Source organism: Rhynchophorus ferrugineus, unplaced genomic scaffold (assembly GCF_030347505.1).
Source record: "Rhynchophorus ferrugineus isolate W39M unplaced genomic scaffold, kcgeb_rfMv2 rfM6, whole genome shotgun sequence".
In the NCBI taxonomy this organism is placed as follows: domain Eukaryota; kingdom Metazoa; phylum Arthropoda; class Insecta; order Coleoptera; family Curculionidae; genus Rhynchophorus; species Rhynchophorus ferrugineus.
This window is the reverse complement of record NW_027472585.1, coordinates 16372933-16392999: the sequence shown is the minus strand read 5'-3', so window position 1 is coordinate 16392999 and position 20067 is coordinate 16372933. Positions and strand designations below refer to the sequence as shown.

Below are 20067 nucleotides of genomic sequence, written 5' to 3'. Positions count from 1 at the left end.
TTATTTAAAAAAAATTAATCCGGAACAATGTAGGGTTTCAAAATGAAAAATCATGAAACAGTCCAAGCTCTTTTATTTCTATTTATAGAAATGTTTAGCAAATGTTTGTGCTACTAGTAACGGAAAAATTAAAGTGGCGTCAGCATAAATTTTTACTGGACTGGCGTCTTTTTTAATCTTTCCCCAGGATTTGGCCTCATCAGGCCTGGCTCCAGAATCACTACCATCGAATTCAGAGGCTGTATTAATAAAAACCGAAAAATCAGCTCCGTTTCTCTAAAAAGTATTTAACAAGGTAAGTAGAAAGTCATTATGATAAATTGGTTTATAATATACCATCAGGTTGGCATTGCATATGTGGTGTTTTATAAGTCCACCACCCAAAATAATCATTCCAGTATTTACTGACCTAATTGAAAGTAAATTAAGTCTTCTCACATCTAGAATCAACAGATTCACTTTCAAGAACTATGGACCTATCAATGTTAATTAAGTTACCTTGGACAATATCAATTATCAAGCCTGGATTTTTAAAAGAATGTAAAAATAACATGTCTCCAATGCTCCCATCTGTTAACCCTGGACAAAACACTGGAATCTTATTCTTGTTTGTCCAATAGTAAATGCTCTCTTCATTATTAATTTCTCTTCCTAGCCTATTAATCACTGTACTTGGGGTCCATACAACACCATTTTCTTTCTGTTCCAATAACATCTGATCAAAAATTGGTAATACCCACTGTTCAAACTTGCAATAGTTATCATTTGGAACTAATAGGTTGCCTATTCTGTTTATACCTGTTTCTCTCAACATTTTTCCATCTAAACTGAAGTCACCCAAAAAAGTTGGTGCTAAACATTTTATGAAATCCTCTTCGATACCACCAGCTGTTGTCACTAAACAATCTACCTATAATATGTTCACTGAATATAGTGATAAATATATGGAAAACTCTTTACCATTTGGTGTTGTACTAGGAACTTAATAGTTTCCCTTATACCACTTGAAACCATATTCGAAGTATATCCAAGAAAAATAGTGCAACTGTTCCTAACAGTTGTAAATTCATCATCAGTATCAATGTATTTGTCATCAGGTATAGGCAAGTCTCTGCATTTTATCATTCTATTTATTTCATCAACCGCTAACCCAAAATTTGTGGCTTGAAATCCCGTTTGTGTATAACTATTCAACAGTTTATTATAATCTAAACCCTGGCTCCAGTCATAACCGACAACTTTTTCCTTTAAAAGAGATTGATCCGTCGATTTTACAAAAAGTGCTTCCTCGGCCATATTCGTAGAATGTTCAGCCATATTTTGAATATTTTACAAAAATCAAATACCTTAAATTACACACTTTGTAATTAAATACCGATAAACTAAAATATTAAGCTTCCTAACCTAAAAGATTGACAACATCTTCTGAAATTTGGTTAAAAGTCATTATACATATATATCATATATTCCAATATTTTGATCATATGAAAACACAGATGATTTATATCACACACATATAAAAAGGAGATGGAAAACAACAAAGAACAGAAAAAGGAAATTATTGGTAAATATACTCGCAAACAGTTTAACACTGAATATGTTTTCGTAAATAGAAGTATTGAGAAATATTTGGAATAATGGCTGAGGCACTTGCTAGTGTCGAAAAAGATGCCGACAAAAGTAAGACTGAATAGTTTTCAACTTTTTTAACAAGGTTAAACGTTTAATTGTTTTAGCAAATGGTTTGGAGTGCGCAGTTTGCTTACAGCCGTGTATTCATCCGGCCCAATTACCCTGCGGGCATATATTCTGCTTTTTGTGTGTGAAGGGCTTCGCTAATCAAAGTAAAAGATGTGCTATGTGTCGCAAGGAAATACCGGTTGATTTCATTGAACAACCTCAACTAGTTGAACAGATACAAAACACGGATGCTTCCGAAGGATACGATGGTATATACCAGTGGTTTTACGAGGGTAGAAATGGTGAGTTTGCAATGTTTGTTCTAACCAAAACCTGAATCATATTTTTTAACAAGGTTGGTGGAAGTATGATCAAAGAGCAGCTGATGAAATAGAAAATGCTCACACGCTTGATTTGTCCCAAATTAATATAATGATATGCGGCGAGACTTATGTTATCGATTTGAAAAATATGTTTCAATATCCACTCTCTAATCCTAGTAGAAAACGGTTTATTCGAAGAGATATTGCCCAAAATTTAACAGTGAAAGGTGTAGCTGGCTTACGTTAAATTCCCTTGTTTAAATATCTTGATTTCGAATTATATAACATTTTAGTCTTACAGCCATAATAAATCTATTAAAAAATAAATTAGTTTTACTACACCTTCATTACCTGTAGTATAGGTTTTGACTGTCAATATTAAATATATCAGTAAGAAATTTATCAGAGTTCTCTTTTTAGGCTGGTGGCAGTATGACGAAAGAACAAGCAGAGAACTGGAAAATTCCTATAAAAAAGGCGAAAAAAGTGTAGAGCTTCTTATAGCTGGTTTCTTATATGTTATTGATTTTGAAAACATGCTCCAGTTGAGGAGGAATGATCCCTCACGACGTAGAAGAATCAAAAGGGATTTTTCAACAATACCTAAGAAAGGTACTGTAACACTTCCTAATTTTGTAATATTTTTTTGATTTCTGTTTTTCAATGGATTGTGAACGTCCACTTTAATACATCAACCAAATTGCACAATAAATAAATTAATAAATGATGTATTTAATTAGCAACCCTTTACTAATATTTATGTATTACTCCAAAAAAACTGTATTTTATAGTTTTTATTTTCAAGCAAATTTTTTATCAATAGCTCTTACATTACATATTACAAGTTAAAGCGTGTTCAAACCTTTGCGGAAAATTCTCGATTTTGTCAATTTCAATAAAACAAAAGGGAAAGCCGGCTTGGTTGTTGCACTGGTCAAGGCGACAGAACGTTGCGATAGTCGCGGGTTCTGAGACATACTCATACATTTTTGCGTGTGATTGTCCAAAAGGCAGAAATGTAAAATCCAACAAGTTAAATGATCCCAGTCACGTTAGTAAAAAGGCTGGGTAAGAAGATTTCTTCTGGGGTGATGTCCAAGCTGGTCACCAGTCAGTCGGTAGGCTTAATGCCGATGGCCGTGGTGCAGAGCCCACCTTAAGCATATTTTAGTCCAGATAAAGTCTAGTTGATAAAGCGGAGACTAAAATACAACAAAAAACAACAGGCAAGCAAGTTGGGTTTATATTTTGAATGATATTTTATCGTATCATTTACGGAATGATATAATACAACAACGTAGGAAAATAATGTTTAGTATATACTTTCAAAAATTAAGTCATAGTTTGTCAAAGATGTCAAAATCATTTCCAACAAACGTGTACAAGTATGCGCTTACCTTAACAGAGATGTGGATGCTTAAATATTATGGGGGATTTGCGGTATATCATTAATAAGAATATGTAATCATTAGGTTGTTAAACATTATAATTTCTTAGGCATAGCTGGAATCAGAACGGAACCTCCATTAAGTTCGTCAATAGAAACGAGGGAAATTCCTGAGATTCGTCCTGTGAGTCCTACAGATGGCAACGTAGACAATAGCCGGACTATTCCCGTTACGCCGTCCAACACTCCGCAAACTCCTGCGAGCGGCCGCGAATCTCCGAACCAGGAACAAGATTTGCAAGCCACTGTTGAGAGAATCAGCAATTTGCGATTGGACGATAACAGAAACGACCCACCCAATGAGAGCACGACGCAGGATGAAGATGACACTACCAACACACAACAATTTACGAACGTGTGCTGGAGAGGGCACCACTCGCACCACAGACACACAAACGATGATTAAGTCTTGCAGAGACTAACATTTGGTAATTATCGATGGTATTATATTACGTTGTACCTTCCGTGTATAATATGATGAATTTTATATAGATGTACAGTAAATATTTTTGAAAGTTTTATTAGTCTCTATATGTCGTCGCAGTACAAAACTTTGCCGATATTTGACAGTTCTATGGCTATACGTCACTCATAAAGCAAATATTAATTGTTGGAAATTAAAAATATTATCTTACGGTGTTATATTCCTCAAATAGAATATTATATACAATTTAAACATTGAAAAGTTATCTTTTATTATTTTGTATTAAGTATACAAAAATATTTAGATTAAAAAAGAAAATCTCGGTGTCTGGTAAAGTATTATTTATTAAAATATTCATTGTACTTAAGGCAGCTGCCTATCACCGGCGACTAGATTGGGTCACATTTCAGTTTTAACGCGGTGGATAATTTTGTCATAATTGACATCTGTCAAGAAAATATGAAATAAATTAAAGGGACTGTTTATAAGTTATGTATTTGTTTTGCTTTATCAGACAAGATTAAAATATTTAAACTAATAAATACTCTTTTAATTGTATCTTCGTTTTTCAGTTTACCCGTTCGACTACTTTAATGTTTTTATAATATCCACAATTACAACTTATTTACATTCGTGTTATATCAGTGTTTTACAAGTCTCTAAAGTAATTTAACTTGGTAGATTATAATCTGTTTTCAGAAATTTCTATTAAGCGTAAACTGGACCTTGCGGTCAGCAATAACTCGTGTGGTGTATTTAAAAGAAAAACCACCTTAATTACAAAATACTTTATTTTGTGCAACATATCATGTCTATACATGTATAGTATGCGTTATAAATAATTATATAAAAAGCGATATTATTTTATTAACAAAGAAAAACAAAAATATAAATATCTTGACTTTTGAACAATTGCTATATAAAACAAACAAAAACAAAATAAAACAATGTACAATAATGTTCATTCGTGTGTATAAATTAAAATGTAGTCAACAAGATGGGAAGGTGTATGAAAATTGACTAACGTTCTTGATAAAAATAAGTAACAATCTTTATATGTATATATAGTATGTATGAAAGAGCGAACTAAACAAAAATAATCAAATACCAAAAACGTTAGTACTGTTTTTGTATGATTAAATTGGTTAGTTGGAAGTGAAGGGAGAGGGGAGCGGGTGACATTTGAGTAATTTGTACTATACAAAAAGCAATTTATTCTGTTTGCGTCGTTAATATTTTCTGTAATATTAAGGCACGGTAACTAAAATCCTACTTCAATAAAATCTTTGGCATTCACTGTCTTAAAATTTTCACACACTTAAATAAACACATATTATTATTCGTGCAGTTATATGTACACCTCGTGATGTGGCAGTACGATATGGTTTTTTTAATCAAACCAAAAGTAAATCGTAAATGTTCATCGAAAGCGCGCTGCTCAACCGCACTCAAAACGAACTAGTTAATAAACATTTTTGTATGTTAATTTGGCTTTTCTCATTTTTTACGATTCAAAAAATGCTGTGATAATGAACAAAATCACAGTAAATAATGCTCAACCTATACAGTAAATATCTCACTCGGATAAATTCGTAAAATCAAATCAGACATAAACAATATATCTATCGGTGTGCTAATAATATATCCACAAATTAGATAATTACTCTAAAATAATTTGACTAACATATCCTACGCTCTATATTTGATATTCATTGGGAATTGTTTAAATTAAACTAAAATAGGAAAAAAAAATAATGGACTAGTCGTAATCAGTGATGATCCTCATTGAGAGACCCATGGTTTCTCAGCATCCAACCTAGAGCTTTGTTAACATTGAACAGGATCCAGGGAAAAAACCCTGCACCTTTGATAACTCTCCCGCACATAAATTTGATGTAATCAGTGAAAAATGTTAAGGAAATACTTTTTAAAATGATGAAATCATAATTTTTTCAACACTTTTTTTGCATAAAAAAGGATATTATATTGACCAGGGTGGATGACCTTCATTAATATAAAGGACATACATAAATCCATCTTTGCATTTCCCTTTAATTGAATAATAATACGGTAAAAATGTGTGAAGTCGGAATCTGCAATAATTCTACACACTCAGTTCCCCATCCTTAAAGTAGTGACTCAATACTTACTTCCTTTTTTCGTAAAACATTATTGCGGCCGAGTTGGTAGTCAGGACATGTAAAAATACTGCTTTAACCTTCCCTCTTTCAGGGGTTGTTAAATTTTTCAATAAGGAGTCTAATAACAGTGTTGCTATACCATTCCTACGATACTCTTTCAAAACTCCAAGAGACAAAATATAAGCAATATCGCAGTCTCTAAAGTTTTTGGCTAATATACCCGCGTCTTCCTCATTCAAACAAGAATGAGGCTTGATCTCAGCCACTATAAGTCCTATAATTTGGTGTTTGTAAACTGCAGCTAATGAGTAAAAGCGACTGGAAATATTAAAAATTAGATCACATAGATAAAAAGAATGTAAACATATTATTTTACATAATAAATGTCGCATGATATATCGTAATCATCTTTTATTATTCTAATGCACTCAATAAATGTCTATTTAAAATATAAATTGTATGCTGTATTGTACATACCTATTACTAGAAGTTATTTCTTCATACCAGTAAAAAGGATATTCTATTGGGAACCAATCTTGACATAAAGCTCTTACTTCATCTAAATCTTCAGGGCATAGAAACCTAAGCTGAACATCAGCCAGTGAACATAATATTATTCCTTTCTCTTCCATTGCTGAATAGCCATTTATATTATTTCCATGTTGATACCTATTGTATATATATTTGCATAATAAATTTCGTTAAAAAATATTTTGACGTCGAAAAGCTATGAACTAATTAAAATAAATTCTGAATTAAAAAATATATATACCACTACATAGCTACGAAAAAATAATGTAATAATTACCAATTTATGTTTGCCATTTATAATTTATTTGCTGGGTACTACGATTATAAAATATATTTTTCTTTCATTGTAACTACACTACTTTCTTCATATTTGATATTTGTTATCGTTATTAATTATATTTGTCATTTTCACTAAACCTAAACCGTATTGTATCAGGGAAAAATCAAATAATTAATAAATGTGTGGAAGTGAGTTGGACTGAATAAAAATAATTTCCCGTTCTTATTTCTCTCTACAACATACTGTTTTCTAGCTATCTTTTCTCTTTTAGTTGCGTTAGGCCACGAAACATATGATGTAATATAATTAGGTTTTATTTTATAATCTGTGGTTGGGAGGTAATTATATAGGTTCCCATATTTTTATATATGATACCTCGTGTGCTACCAGTACCAACTGTTATTTTTGTGCCAATTCTAGTGTATTTTCTGGATAATTTGTTTTTTTTGTCGTGTAAGTATGAAACGCCATTAGCTTGCTCAACGAGAGGTGGAAGATTATTTGAAGAATCCGAAGTTTACTAGTTACTAAAAAGGTTTTTTTTTAATACAAGTAAAGCTCCAGGAAGCCCTGAAGCCCATAAAAAGGTAAGACCGCCAAGTCCGTGAAGCTTATAGTGCAAAATAACAGTCTCAATTTTTTCCACCTAAAGATGTGTTTGCATTATGTATACAGTATACAGTTGTATTGTTCGCAAAGTACCGAATACTTGTTAAGTATAGTTCGAAATTAAAGTACGCGAGAGACTTTCAGTAGTTTGTGTTGTGAGTAACAAAGTAGTCGAGTTTAAAGTATTAAAGTTAAGTTTTGGGAATAAAATGTATAACAGCAAGATGAAGCGACAATTTTTCTTTTCGAAGTGTTTAAATGGTAACAGAGGATTGAGCTGCTTTTCGCAGGTAAGATTAAAGCTACAACGGACTCAACATTGAATAAGACCATACAGTGTTCTCTCTCAATATTACCAAGTATTTGTGAAATTTACAAAATATTTGATTAATTTTAATGTTAGTGCTCAACATACACACTTATTCTGTATTAATTAAATTGATTAATGTTGACCTTAATTAAGTTGATTTAAAAAAAATTGCCAATATTTGTATATTTACTTTTTTGTTTTTAATTTGAACCCTTTATGTAAATATATAATAGCAGGTATATCAAGGTGTATTTTTATTATTATTTAAATCTACATAGCTTGTGTTTATTAGACAAGCCTTTTATTTTTGTTAAAAAACATAATTTCTTTTTGCTTAATGAGTTGAATGATTGTTCTCAGCTTACAACATGCCTGTTGTGGAGTCGGAGGACTCTAGAAGTGCTTCATCTGATAATGAGAGCGACGTTGGGAGTCCGAGAAGTGCACGGCATAGCTCAAGAAGTACACCAGAGAGTCCATTGGCCACTGGCCCACAAAGCCCTAATTCCCCTAGGTATATAGTTTAATAAGCTAGATGTCCAACAACTCTTTATTCCTTCTTTTTAATTTCCAGAAGTGTAGCATCAAACGCTAGTAGTTCTAGATCAAACTCACCTGTAAGTAGATCACCGTCACCACTAAGTGATAGGCAGAACGGTCCCAGAAGCCCAAGATCGCCGAGTGTTCAATCAAATGCCAGCAGGTATGTGAAATATGATGCATATTAGCACAATATTAGTTCCATCTGTATTTTTATAGTTCGGGATCATCTGATGGTGAGTCTCAATCCCAATCTCAAGCAGAAATTAATCAAGGAGATGTTAGGTCTGAAACACCAAAGTCGCACGCTTCATATCATAGTTCTCCGGCACATTCTCAACACTCGGAAAATTCAAGATCACCGCAAAAAGATTCCGGGAAGTCACCAGCTAGCTCCAGGGAGAGTTCACCAGGTATTTTATCATTTTATTACACTATTTTGCAATTCCTTTAAACTGTTTTTATATACGATAATATTTTAGTTAATTTCCATAAGGGGGAAAAGAGATATAGCAAGAAAAAATATGTACTCTATATGTAAAATGTAACACTGTCTTTACTTGGAAATTACATAATCAAATAGCAATAGAAATAAATTAAAAAAATTAAAAAGCTGTTAGTGTCAGACATATTTTTCAATAATTGAAAAAATTATTTCAATAAGGGAATAAAAATAAATTATTTTGAAATATAAGTAACAGGCTGTTGTATATTTAATATTAATATGTTATGGGTTATAATATTATCAAAAAAAAAAGTCCAATAAAAAATAATATTAATGTTAGGGCGCTCATATTGGATAAAAATCTCTAAGTATTATCATGATGTCAACTTTTATTAAATTTTAATTTATTCCGCTTTTTGGTTCGCAAAATGATATATTTTATGTATTATTAATCTAATTTCATCATTATTTGGCTTTTTTAAATCGTTGAAACCAAAACTGACAATTAGGATCTAACATAGCTGTATCTCCATAAGTTAATGCGGCCTTGGTTGGCCTTGGAAAAGTCCCCGGCCTGATACATAGATGGCGCTACTAGAATTAAATCCATATGTTCTTTAGTTAGCCCTAAACCCCAAAAGATGCATGTATAACTTTGACAGCTGTCGGATTATTAGTTTGTGAATTATACCATTTTGAGTGAAGCAACTTTTGTTATTGTAAAAAAATGGATAAAAAGGAATTTCGCGTGTTGATAAAATATTGCTTTTTGAAGGGAAAAAATACAGTTGAAGCAAAAACTTGGCTTGATGCCGAGTTTCCGGACACTGTCCCGGGAAAGTCCACCATCAAGGATTGGTATGCTAAGTTTAGAGGTGGTGAAATGAGCACCGAAGACGGTGAACGCAGTGGATGCCCAAAAGAGGTTGTTACACACGAAAACATTAAAAAAATCAACAAAATGATTTTGACACTCTAAAGTTATCAACTGAACGTGCAATCATATAATTCACGAATATTTGGGTATGGTCAAGCTCTGTGCAAGTAATAAACCCGAGTTTTTGCGTCGATGCCGATTTCACTACGAAGTCCAATCGACAGTCATCCGAGTGGACTGCACACGATGAACCCGCTTCAAACCGTGGGAAAACGCAACAGTCGGCTGGCAAGGTGATGGCGTCTGTATTTTGGGATGCGCATGGAATAATTTTCATTGACTACCTTGAAAAAGGAAGGACCAACAGCGACTATTACATAGCGTTGTTGGACCGTTTCAAGCACAAAATCGCCGAAAACGGCCGCATTTGAAGAAAAGAATGTGCTGCTTCACCAAGACAATGCACCGTGTCGCAAGTAAGTGAAAACGATGGCAAAAATCCATGAATTGGGCTTTGAGTTGCTTTCTCATCCACCGTATTCTACAGATCTGGCCCCCAGCGATTATTTCCTGTTCCCAGATATCAAAAGAATGCTCGCTGGGAAGAAATTTTCGTCGAATGAAGAGGTGATCGCCGAAACTGAGGCCTATATTAAAGCAAAGGGCAAATTGTACTACAAAAATGGTATTGGAAAGTTGGAGGGTCGCTATAATCAGTGTATCACCCTTGAAGGGAATTATGTTGAATAAAAAAAATTAATTTTGCCAAAAAATGTGTTTTACTATGGTAGGGCGGGGGCTTTTCAATTGACCTGTTATATTTTTATTAACCGATTTTTTATTATCCAAGAATAGGCTTTAATTGTAAAACTGTTGATATAAATGTCCTACAAAGCTTAAACTAATCGCAGTGAATACCCATGCATATAATGAGTGGAAATGGACATGACTTAAGGTTATTTTTGTAACTTAAACTGCGTTTGTAAACTTAGTAGTGTAAATGCAGAAACATAACAAAATATTCTAAATTATAAATAAAATATCAAATACTAAAGCATCATAAAAACATCTATATCATAGCAAAACAGTATGAAGCAAATGTACAAAGTGTGTTCAAGAAATAACGGGATTTTAATTTTTTAGGAACTTTTTTTATTGTTTTTTTTCTGCGAACATTTTCGAAGACAATATAATTAATTATCAATTTAACTAACATTAACATGAAATTGATTTGGTGATTACTCAAAATTTATCTTTTTTCACGTCTTTGCGGTCATTTTGAAAACACTTTTATGCTGCTATTTATTTATTTTTTTAATATTTCTAAGACTCTGCTGTACCTTATACTATTTGAACAAACTCTCTGCTTGTAACAAATGCGCGAAATGTAATACTTCCCGTTACTTTTGAAACACACGTCGTTGATTAAAATCTTTATATTTAATTTAAAGGTTTCGTTTTAAGACTTGTATTGTTATCGACCTTTATACCATGTTTTTAGAAGCCCAAGAAGAATCAATAGAGCACAGTCAGAGTCCCAAAAGTCCACAAGGTGCTGCTTCACAGGTAAGGGTTTGTTTATTGTTCTTTTCAGTTTACACCTCTGTAATCTTGGTAGTTGGATTATTGTCTAATCTCTCTATTGCAAAGTCAGAGGTAAACAAGAGCACTCTTAATTGAAAGGACGACCTTTTGAAGATCCTAAAGGTTTTAGTTATCTTGATTAAGAAACATGTTATTGTGTGGTTCAAATTCGAAGAATGACTTAAATATAATGCAGTCCCATAGCTTCTAACTTTTGCGTTGTTCTTACATCGTCCTTAGACTCATCTTTTTCATTTAGATCTATTCTGTGTTGTTTTTAATCTCGGATGGTTACACATCTGCATTAACCGCATCCAACCATCTCCTCTAGATACTTCCCTTTCTTCTTTTCCCATCACTCTCCTGATATATTACAACATATTATCTGATTTTGTTCATTCTTTACTAATAAATTATAATTTTCTAAATGATAAATTTTTGTCTTATTTTATTTAGCCATAGAAGCTTAATCTTAGAATTACCCAAAGCCTTAGCATATGTCTGAGAGACGTGTTCCGTGTAAATCTGTTTTAAATCCCTGTCATTAATTATTTTCTGATTAAAGTTTTTTTTATTGTCGTTGGTCATGTTGCAGCTATAAGTTGCATCAGTGTATACTTATATCAGATTTATTTACAACAAACATACTTGAAACAGGTGTGGATTAATTCGGAACATATAGATAAACTAATTTCTAAGATATCGGTCCTCTAAGAACGTAAAAAATTAGGTATGAAATCAGGAATATTTGAGATCGAACAACTCTTTAGATAAAGATAGTGCAGACGCATAGAATCAGACGGAATACGTTAAAATTTCATATCCTTGAAAGACACCCGATGGTGTAAATAAACCGATATATTTCGAGAAGCTTATATTGACTTTGGAAACCTGTGGGAAAGAATGGAATTGAAATTTTTTGGGTGTGTATTTTTTACCGATACTGAAAAATCATCATTGGATTCGTGTCAGGTGGCGAGAATATAAGTTAAACCTGCTTACTTTCCCTGTAAAAGGTACCCAAGAGAGGATCAATAGGGGATAAAATTCGATTTATTCGTATAATTAAACACATAATCTTGAAACAAATCACACTCTACATACACACAGTCTTCATTAACACAGACAGTCTAAATACTTGGTCAAAGGAGCGCATATTTGGTGCCACTTTGACAGTGTGAAGGTTGTCGTCACTAATCGTTTACACCGGTCTATCTTTGTAATTTTAAGTTTTTTCATTTTAGATTTGTCAGTTTTTCTTTTTATATTCGGAAAGAGAAATACGCGCAACATATAGAAATGTTCAAATGAAATTACTTTATTTGTTTGGTCGTGCAAAATAAAGGTTTTGCTTGCGAGATGCAAGTATCGGAAGGTAGCCAAGATATCGTCGCAGTCTCATGTATAGGTATGCTAATATCTAAAATAATGCCAATGCAAATATACGAGAAAAGTTGCTTCATTCAGTATATGTAAAAAATGGCGTGGTTCCTATCGGTCATATAATTAGCTAGAGAAGATATATAGATTCTTTATGACATGTAAGCCTCGTAAACCTAGATAAAGTTTTTACGATTATAATACCCTCTCAGTTCTTTTCTCTGTATGAGGACTTTTTTATGCAATACTTATGTATTATCGCCTACGAAGATATTTTGAATAATGGTTTGATGTTTTTGTAGGGTTCGGATAGCGAGGATAACAACTCCATAAAATCGGGCAGTTCTAAGAGTTCTCGAAAGTCGCGTAGCAGTGTGGGTTCGAAAAAATCCCGAGTTTCCAGCAGGTCCTCCTCGCGAGACTCACGTAGGTCTCGTAGGAAATCCGAAAGCAGCAGCGATTCTGATGGGAGTGTCAGCAGTGTGGATTCGTCTTCCCGCAAGAACAAGGATATCAGAGCGGTTGATACTCAACCCGAGGATGTGTCCGATGGTATGTTGAGTTTTCCCGGACGTTTTCGCGAGTACTCAACGTTGTCGAATCCTAGGTGACATGGAGTCCGACCATGATAGAGATAATTCTCACGAGAAGCCCCCGTCTCCGGCCAAGGCCGATTTAAACATTTCCCACGAGGATCTTTCAGACGTATCCGATTTGGAGGATTCCATGGGCGCTAATTCAGATGACGACAATGTTAAGCAAGTTCATTCGCGTAGAAGTAACAGCGAGGACAGATTGTTACATAATGGAGAGGGTGATAAGAGAGACAGTTTTGACAAACAGGTTGTTCATTCTAGTAATTAATTGAATTGTCAGTTTTAAGACGATGTTAATTTATTTAGGTGATAGATAAACCATCAACTAATTCTCGACCCGAAGAAGGAGAGGAACAGTTGGACTTTGAAGCGGAAGACGGAGAATGCGGCGAGCTCGATACGAAGGATGAGGATAAGTCCAAAGAAGACAGGGAAGAGGGCGAGGAAGATGGTAAAGATGGCGAAGAGAACGAAAACGTGGAGAAAGAAGAGAAGGAGTTGGAGGAAGGGGAGGTACTTTGGTACTTTATTCATACAAGGACGGTTGTTTTTAAACATGTGTCAACAGGTTACAGATGAAGACGATGCTAGGCCCGAGGAAACTGAACCTAGACCAGTTTGTAGGTTTTTCTCTAGGGGTGCTTGTACTTGGGGCGCTAGTTGTAGATTTCTTCATCCAGGAGTTACCGATAAAGGTGTGCTTGTCGCGTTTTAATTGTTTCTTTTTGGTGATAATCTGTTTATTTTAGGAAATTACACCATGTTTGATATGGTCCGCCCGATGTTGCCAGGGGAATTTGGCATGGGAAGAATGATGGAAGAAAGGATGTATGGGAAGTCCGAACAACCAATGATAGAATCAGCGTGGGAAAGAGGTCAGTGAAACATGTTTAGAAACTTTATCTGTATCGTTAAGATTAAATTATTCACCTATCTTGGAAGTTAGCTAACAGAACAGCTCTTGGCAGAAGAGAATGAGTGCCATACTACACTTAACTAACTAGGTGACAACATATGTGGCGGAATCAATTTGATTCTCCCTTCAGTGATGATGTAAGAGTCTTCAGTGCGCTATTGTTCTGGAAACTTTTGACTCATCAAATCTTATGCTTATGCTGATGTTTTTGCATAAGATTTCTTTTATTCAGTTTGTTATAATTGGTTTAAAAGTTACCCTTTTGATGTGAATGATAAAGAACAGTTATAAAAATTAGACATGTAACATTCGCAAAACGTTTGTGTGATTTTAAAACGTTGAAAAGGGGTAAAACTTTAAAACTTTGGAGATTTTAAAAACAAATGTGATAAATGTTTATCTGACAATATCAAACGAAAATATCATGGATTGGCTCCCTAAAATGCTGCAGTTGACGAGTTTAGTGCAAAGCTATGAAACAAATTAAAAATGGAAGAAACTAATTCGAAAAATATAAGTAGATGATTAAATGCTTCAAATGAGAGAATGTTAAATGTGCAAAGTTGTATAACTTTAATGGTAAAATGGCAAAACTTATCCCGATATATTGTACGTTTTAGGATTGAGAACGGCTAAAGAAATGCTGAAAAAATCGATACGAAGGAAGGAACAAGACATCGACTTCGAAGAAAAAAAGATGAACCTCAGCATCGCTCAAGAAGAGTTTGATAAGGAGAACGGTTACTACGGGAGGATTCCGTCGCCGGAGCCACGGTAATAAATGGTAGTCTTTAACTGTTGAAAAGAATACTGATAGATATTTTTAGGTATGTCCGTCATTTACCCGAGTATCCGGTAGCCCGTCCACCCATAGACGAGTATTACGGGCGAAGGCAAGTGGTTTATGAATCGGAGTACGCGCCTCCACCGAGACGGGAACATATCCGAGCAGCGTACAGGGAAATGCCGTCGCACCGGGGTGTCCCTCCGGAATATTTCAAGTACGAGGAGGAAACATCGTCCAGGCCTCACGAGAGGATGGAGGGTCGCGATCGTGAGAGGGATCGAGAGCGCAGAAAACCAAAACGGGAGGTTATAGGTTTGTTAATTGGTGCTTTGAAGTTATTTTATTGTTAATCTCCACTGGTTCTTTCAGTGCAAAGAGGCCCCGAGGCAGAAAGTAGGCCGAGTCGGGGCGATGAATGGCAGGACCCTTGGATGCGATCGAAGTCACCTGGTAGGAGGAAAGACCGCAAGAAGTCCTACAGTTCCGGGTCCAGTTCATATTCCAGCAGGTATGCCGAACGTTTAATATGTTGGGTTGGAAAGAATGTAATGTCAGGAGATTCTTATTTGTCTTGTTCCTATTTGTTATTTCATCATTGTTGGGTAATATCTGGTTTTTAACGGCAAACAATTGTTATTATTGAAATCTATCATACTACCAGGAATATAGGAGAGATGCAACAACATTTAATTTATTTTCAATGAGTTGAGTTTGAAATATTTGCTGTATCAATTAGTATCAATTTATTATCTTTTTTTTAAAATTCGGTAATATTTTGTGTGCTCTTTTGAACAACTATTGACGAGATATTTAACTTAATTTTGCGTCCATTAACTTAACAAATCATTGGTATTGCTTTTTCATCTGTAGCTGTTCAAGTCGAATTTGTATTGATATGGATTCAAAACTTTTTGAGTTTTAAAGTCTTTCTATAATATAATATTTTCTATCTTTATTTTTGATAAATATATTGTAATTACTGAGAATAAGTTTGTTGGGTATGTGTCAAAAAGTAGATAGCAAGAAAAGATACATTTTGAGACAGGTTGTGTTGCTAATATTCGATTTAAATAGATCCAAGTTATAGTGGAATAATTATTAAAATTTCAAATTGAATAAAATTATTTTAATAAAATTCTTATTTATATAAGAATAAATATAGAGGCATATGAAATCGATAAATCAAAAGTGTGTTGTATGGATTATGGAGGTTTACATATTGTTCTTCAAAATTTTCCAGGTTTTGGGACAATTATGAGAATTAATGCCGATTTCGTAGTTAATAATGAAATACATACTATTGAATATCCACAAATGGATAATATTATAGAATTATAGAACATTCTCTAATATCAAAAAAATATTTCTTATTTAATCTCTGTTCACCCTACATTCCCATATTATATTGCTCGGAGAGGGCCTATTAATGGGATTAAAAACGATATTAAATTAATTTAAAATTAAATGTATTTTTTAATTAAAAAAATCAGTTGTGTGTATATCCCAAACACACAAAATGTCAATTTATTAGATTAAAAACATACATTCAAAGATACCTTTTCTTCTCGTATACTTTCTTTTCCTAATTTTAAGGATTTCCTATGTTATTTTTGCTTTAAAAGTTTGGTATGCTGAGCTGTTGTGGAAATCGCCTTTTGTTGAGTGACATATTTATTGTATTGAGTACGCATTTTGAGGTAGAAGATATCAGATATGGCCCATAAAATAAAGGCGCGACTATACTCAAGCCTCAAAATTACAACATCCAAATCGATGGAATTACCTTCTTATCAACCCAATAGAACGTTTTAAAAATAGAGTGGCGTAAAACAATAATGTTCACTGTCAGTTCTTCAAGAACGTCGTCGCCAAGCAGCAAGAGCTCGTACAGATCCAGATCGAGGTCATCGTACAGGAGAGGACGATCGCGGTCCCGTAAAGCCGGCAGGCACGTGTCGCCATCGATCATTGTGTCAGAGAGGAAGGCCGCAAACGAACGCGCCGCCCTGATGAATCCTCCCGCTCCCAAGAGGAGAGTCCCCTCTCCAGGTAAGTCCGATTGATGATGAATCAGCTGATCCATATTTGTATATAAAAATATAATATATTAGATGCGTGGAGAGCTCATTTGTTTTTTTAAAATTATGTTTTGGCGAAGTAAATATCTATTAAAGACCAATTTTTTTAGATTTTTTTATTTACTAATTCATTGTTACTATTCGTTGCCGAATAATCTACAATTTGTTTCAGAATAATTTAAAGCTAAGTATTTATCTCAGAGGTCCCATTGATCCTCACTTAATCTCTACAGTAATAGTATATTTTCTGTCACTACACTACACTTTACAGAATCGACTCAATGCTTCTTTTGAGTCTGCGTACTACTCAAGTCTTTTTCAACAGTTAAAACGCTTCGATGTTAGTACGAGAGTGTCCTGATTCTTCTTGTGCCTTGTGATTCTCCTGATTTCCTGAATGTTAGTTGAAAGTCTTGATGTAAACAATTAATCCTATGGTATTTGCGAGCCTATGCGATACTTGTTCTAAAAAGTTTCTATTTTATTTATATTATTTTTCACGGATTTCATTGCTGTTTTTTTTGGTTGTATTTTCACCATGTTCAATAGTAAGTGTTATAAGTTGATTTAGCTAGCCATGGTAATTATCTTATATAAAGAATTAGCCCACTACTTTATTAATTTGTATTTTTTCGATAATATAATGGATATTACGACTTGATATTCCTATTAATTTAAAAATCTGTGGGATATACTATCAGCTCACTTTTCACTTAAGTTTCGGTGTTGATTAAAATATATATTTTTACCCAAATTCTAGTAGGCCCGGCTATACGTCGATCTTGATATGTAATTCGGTTTTTATAGTCTTCTTATCTTGGAATAATCTTGTCGCCTGCATCATTTGTGGTAAAAAGTCACACTCAGTAACAGATAAAATATTTTGGTTTTGTAGAAACTTGACTCCACGGGGAATAGGTTTTCTTACAAAAGTTTGGGAACATAACACTCTTTAAGTTAACAATAAATTACGATAAATGCATTACAGATTCACTAGTAACTTTTTTGGGGTGGGGGTATTGATCCCTCTAAGCTCCCAGGTAACCCCTTTTTTATTTTAGCATACAATCTGAAGACTGATGGACATTTACTTCAACAATATACTGTTAAAAAAAAAACGGATTCCTCTTTAACGCATCAAACAAATGAATATGGCACAAAATAGTTATATCTTCATAATGTTCATACAAACCTTAAGTAGTGTATTTTTATTTTAAATCGATGCAGCGTTCCCAAATATTGTACGGTATTTGCAATGGAAAGGTAACTCAATCAGTGTCATGTGTCACACCGTGTGATAATTAATTTTACGATATAAGCAGCACTGTAGTTCATTTTTTGTATTCTAACCCCGTTAAAATCTTCGAATCCCCAAGTGTAATGTCGATTCTTTAGGTATGATGAGAGTGAGCAGTGCCGCTAACCCTCCTGCGCCTTCGAGGGAGGATCACTTCGGCCGAACTAGGAATAAACTGGCAGTTGCGGCGGCTTTGGCCAGGGTTAAGAGCAGGACCAAGAGAATGTCTAGGTCTAGTTCTGGATCAAGTTCTGGCAGTTCCAGCGATTCGGATTCTAGCGAGTCCAGCAGTTCGTCTAGCAGAAGCAACTCTTCATCCGTTAGAGATGCCAGAAAAGCTACAGGTAACGCGTTTAATCCAATGATGGAACAACTATAATACTGGTCATATTTTTTGCAGAAATCGTAAAGGCCATGGATGCCTTGAAAGGAGGCGCATTAGAAAAGAATAAAATCAAATTGAACTTGAAGAACCCAGCCGGATTAAGAAAGCCAGATGTTAGTGAAGTACGTAAATTAGAAGCGGTAGCAAAGAAGAGACCAGCCAACTCCCCACCACCTGGGGACCCCAAAGCCAAGAAGGCCACCTCGAGAAGAGAAGAGTTGTTGAAGCAGCTAAAGGCGGTTGAGGATGCGATAGCGAAGAAACGATCCAAGGTTTAAAGGGTTCTGTTGATGATAATTCGAGCCTAATAACGATGATAAATTAACTAATGTTTCGCGTGCGGTAGACGACAGTAAACCGAAGAATTCTCCATATTTAAGCTGGTGAGTTTTTGGATATTTCCAATCAACCGAAGTTAATTAATGAACTATTTACGGAATAAAATTGTTTATTGCAAGAACGTAAATTGTGATATCGCCTCCTTTTTGTTTCTATTCGGAAACGCGTCGTTTTCCATTGGTCATCGAATGGTGAAGGTGCCGCAGCGTCCGATTCTGAAATATTTAGTACAATATTTTTCTATAATGAAACGTGAACGGTAAGAAATGACACTTGGACAATGACTATTTCAAGTTGTGGCATCGCCAAGGTCCCTGCAACGCATATATAATCTGTTAAGTTCTATAATTTAGATTTTTGTTATATCTATATATTATATGTTTTTAAGGGTGGACTTAAAACTGAAAATTATTTTTGATCTATGATGTACAGTAATGTGTTTTGGTTGAAGTAGAAATATAGTTATTTTGAGGACCCAGTGTTTTGTTTTTATCTCAATCGGACATAATTGGTTCGAAAGTTGCTGTACACAAATTTCTTAAGCCAAAGCATTTACTATTTCTCTAAATGCATCGTCGGATTCTAGATGGTCCGTAATTATTTTTTAATTTACCTTTAACAGTTCAGTATTTATAGGGCTTCAGTTGTTATACGCAGACTGTCGAAAATAATTTTCGTCTTTCAACATGTAACTTAATAAAAAAAAACTAATAAACAGTGTGATGTTAATTAGAGTTAACAATTTAATATGGATGTATGTAATCACCTTTTTAATTAGAGATTAAGTCAAATAAATCGTTCTTAAGATCTATCATTGTTTTATTTTACACCCTTTTTATTTCTATGGCAATTAATATAATTTATGTTGAAGTCTTGATTTAAAATAGATCGCATATTCCATGATCTAAATAATTGAACATATTAATATTCAATTCAATATACATTTTGTTATTTCTTTTTAATTATAATTATATTTTAATTCTTTTTACATCTAAAGTTAACAGCGTTGAGTCGATGCCGTTATTCCAGCATATATAACAACTAAACAATGGAGATCAATAACAATTTTTTGCCAATATTCACCATGGCGCTGTTTGG

General features: G+C 34.0%; 4 protein-coding genes across 9 annotated transcripts; 2 read left to right on the top strand and 2 right to left on the bottom strand.

Annotated features, from left to right (window-relative positions):
* Positions 1–56: 56 nt before the first annotated feature.
* On the bottom strand, positions 57–1428 carry Dhps (Deoxyhypusine synthase). Its single transcript, XM_076407252.1, has 4 exons — positions 961–1428; positions 499–910; positions 337–440; positions 57–276 (listed from the first exon to the last, which is right to left on the bottom strand). The coding sequence occupies exons 1-4, from the start codon at positions 1315–1317 to the stop codon at positions 79–81; spliced, it is 1071 nt and encodes a 356-aa protein (XP_076263367.1). The 5' UTR covers positions 1318–1428; the 3' UTR covers positions 57–78.
* Positions 1429–1516: 88 nt separating this feature from the next.
* LOC143198181 (E3 ubiquitin-protein ligase rnf146) lies at positions 1517–4432 on the top strand. The gene is made up of 4 exons (XM_076407253.1): positions 1517–1680; positions 1737–1982; positions 2424–2615; positions 3501–4432. The coding sequence occupies exons 1-4, from the start codon at positions 1638–1640 to the stop codon at positions 3854–3856; spliced, it is 837 nt and encodes a 278-aa protein (XP_076263368.1). The 5' UTR covers positions 1517–1637; the 3' UTR covers positions 3857–4432.
* Positions 4433–4647: 215 nt separating this feature from the next.
* Positions 4648–7077, bottom strand: Naa60 (N-alpha-acetyltransferase 60). Of its 3 annotated transcripts, none has more exons than XM_076407256.1 (5): positions 6824–7077; positions 6493–6684; positions 6025–6333; positions 5857–5978; positions 4648–5776 (listed from the first exon to the last, which is right to left on the bottom strand). In XM_076407256.1, exons 1-5 carry the CDS (start codon positions 6838–6840, stop codon positions 5691–5693), a joined length of 726 nt encoding a protein of 241 aa, XP_076263371.1. In that variant the 5' UTR covers positions 6841–7077; the 3' UTR covers positions 4648–5690. The 3 variants fall into 3 exon arrangements, with proteins under 3 accessions (XP_076263371.1, XP_076263370.1, XP_076263372.1); XM_076407255.1 differs by having other exon boundaries at positions 5857–5967; XM_076407257.1 differs by having other exon boundaries at positions 5857–5967; positions 6493–6749; positions 6824–6964.
* A 184-nt stretch (positions 7078–7261) lies between these two features.
* LOC143198177 (uncharacterized) lies at positions 7262–19778 on the top strand. 4 transcript variants are annotated; one of them, XM_076407242.1, is made up of 16 exons: positions 7262–7413; positions 8106–8259; positions 8320–8448; positions 8505–8698; positions 11109–11173; positions 12874–13123; positions 13179–13414; positions 13474–13680; positions 13736–13862; positions 13917–14042; positions 14704–14857; positions 14911–15182; positions 15240–15378; positions 16720–16919; positions 18344–18589; positions 18646–19778. In XM_076407242.1, exons 2-16 carry the CDS (start codon positions 8114–8116, stop codon positions 18906–18908), a joined length of 2754 nt encoding a protein of 917 aa, XP_076263357.1. In that variant the 5' UTR covers positions 7262–7413; positions 8106–8113; the 3' UTR covers positions 18909–19778. The 4 variants fall into 4 exon arrangements, with proteins under 4 accessions (XP_076263357.1, XP_076263361.1, XP_076263360.1 ...); XM_076407246.1 differs by having other exon boundaries at positions 7262–7725; positions 16729–16919; XM_076407245.1 differs by having other exon boundaries at positions 7263–7413; positions 16729–16919.
* Positions 19779–20067: the final 289 nt, after the last annotated feature.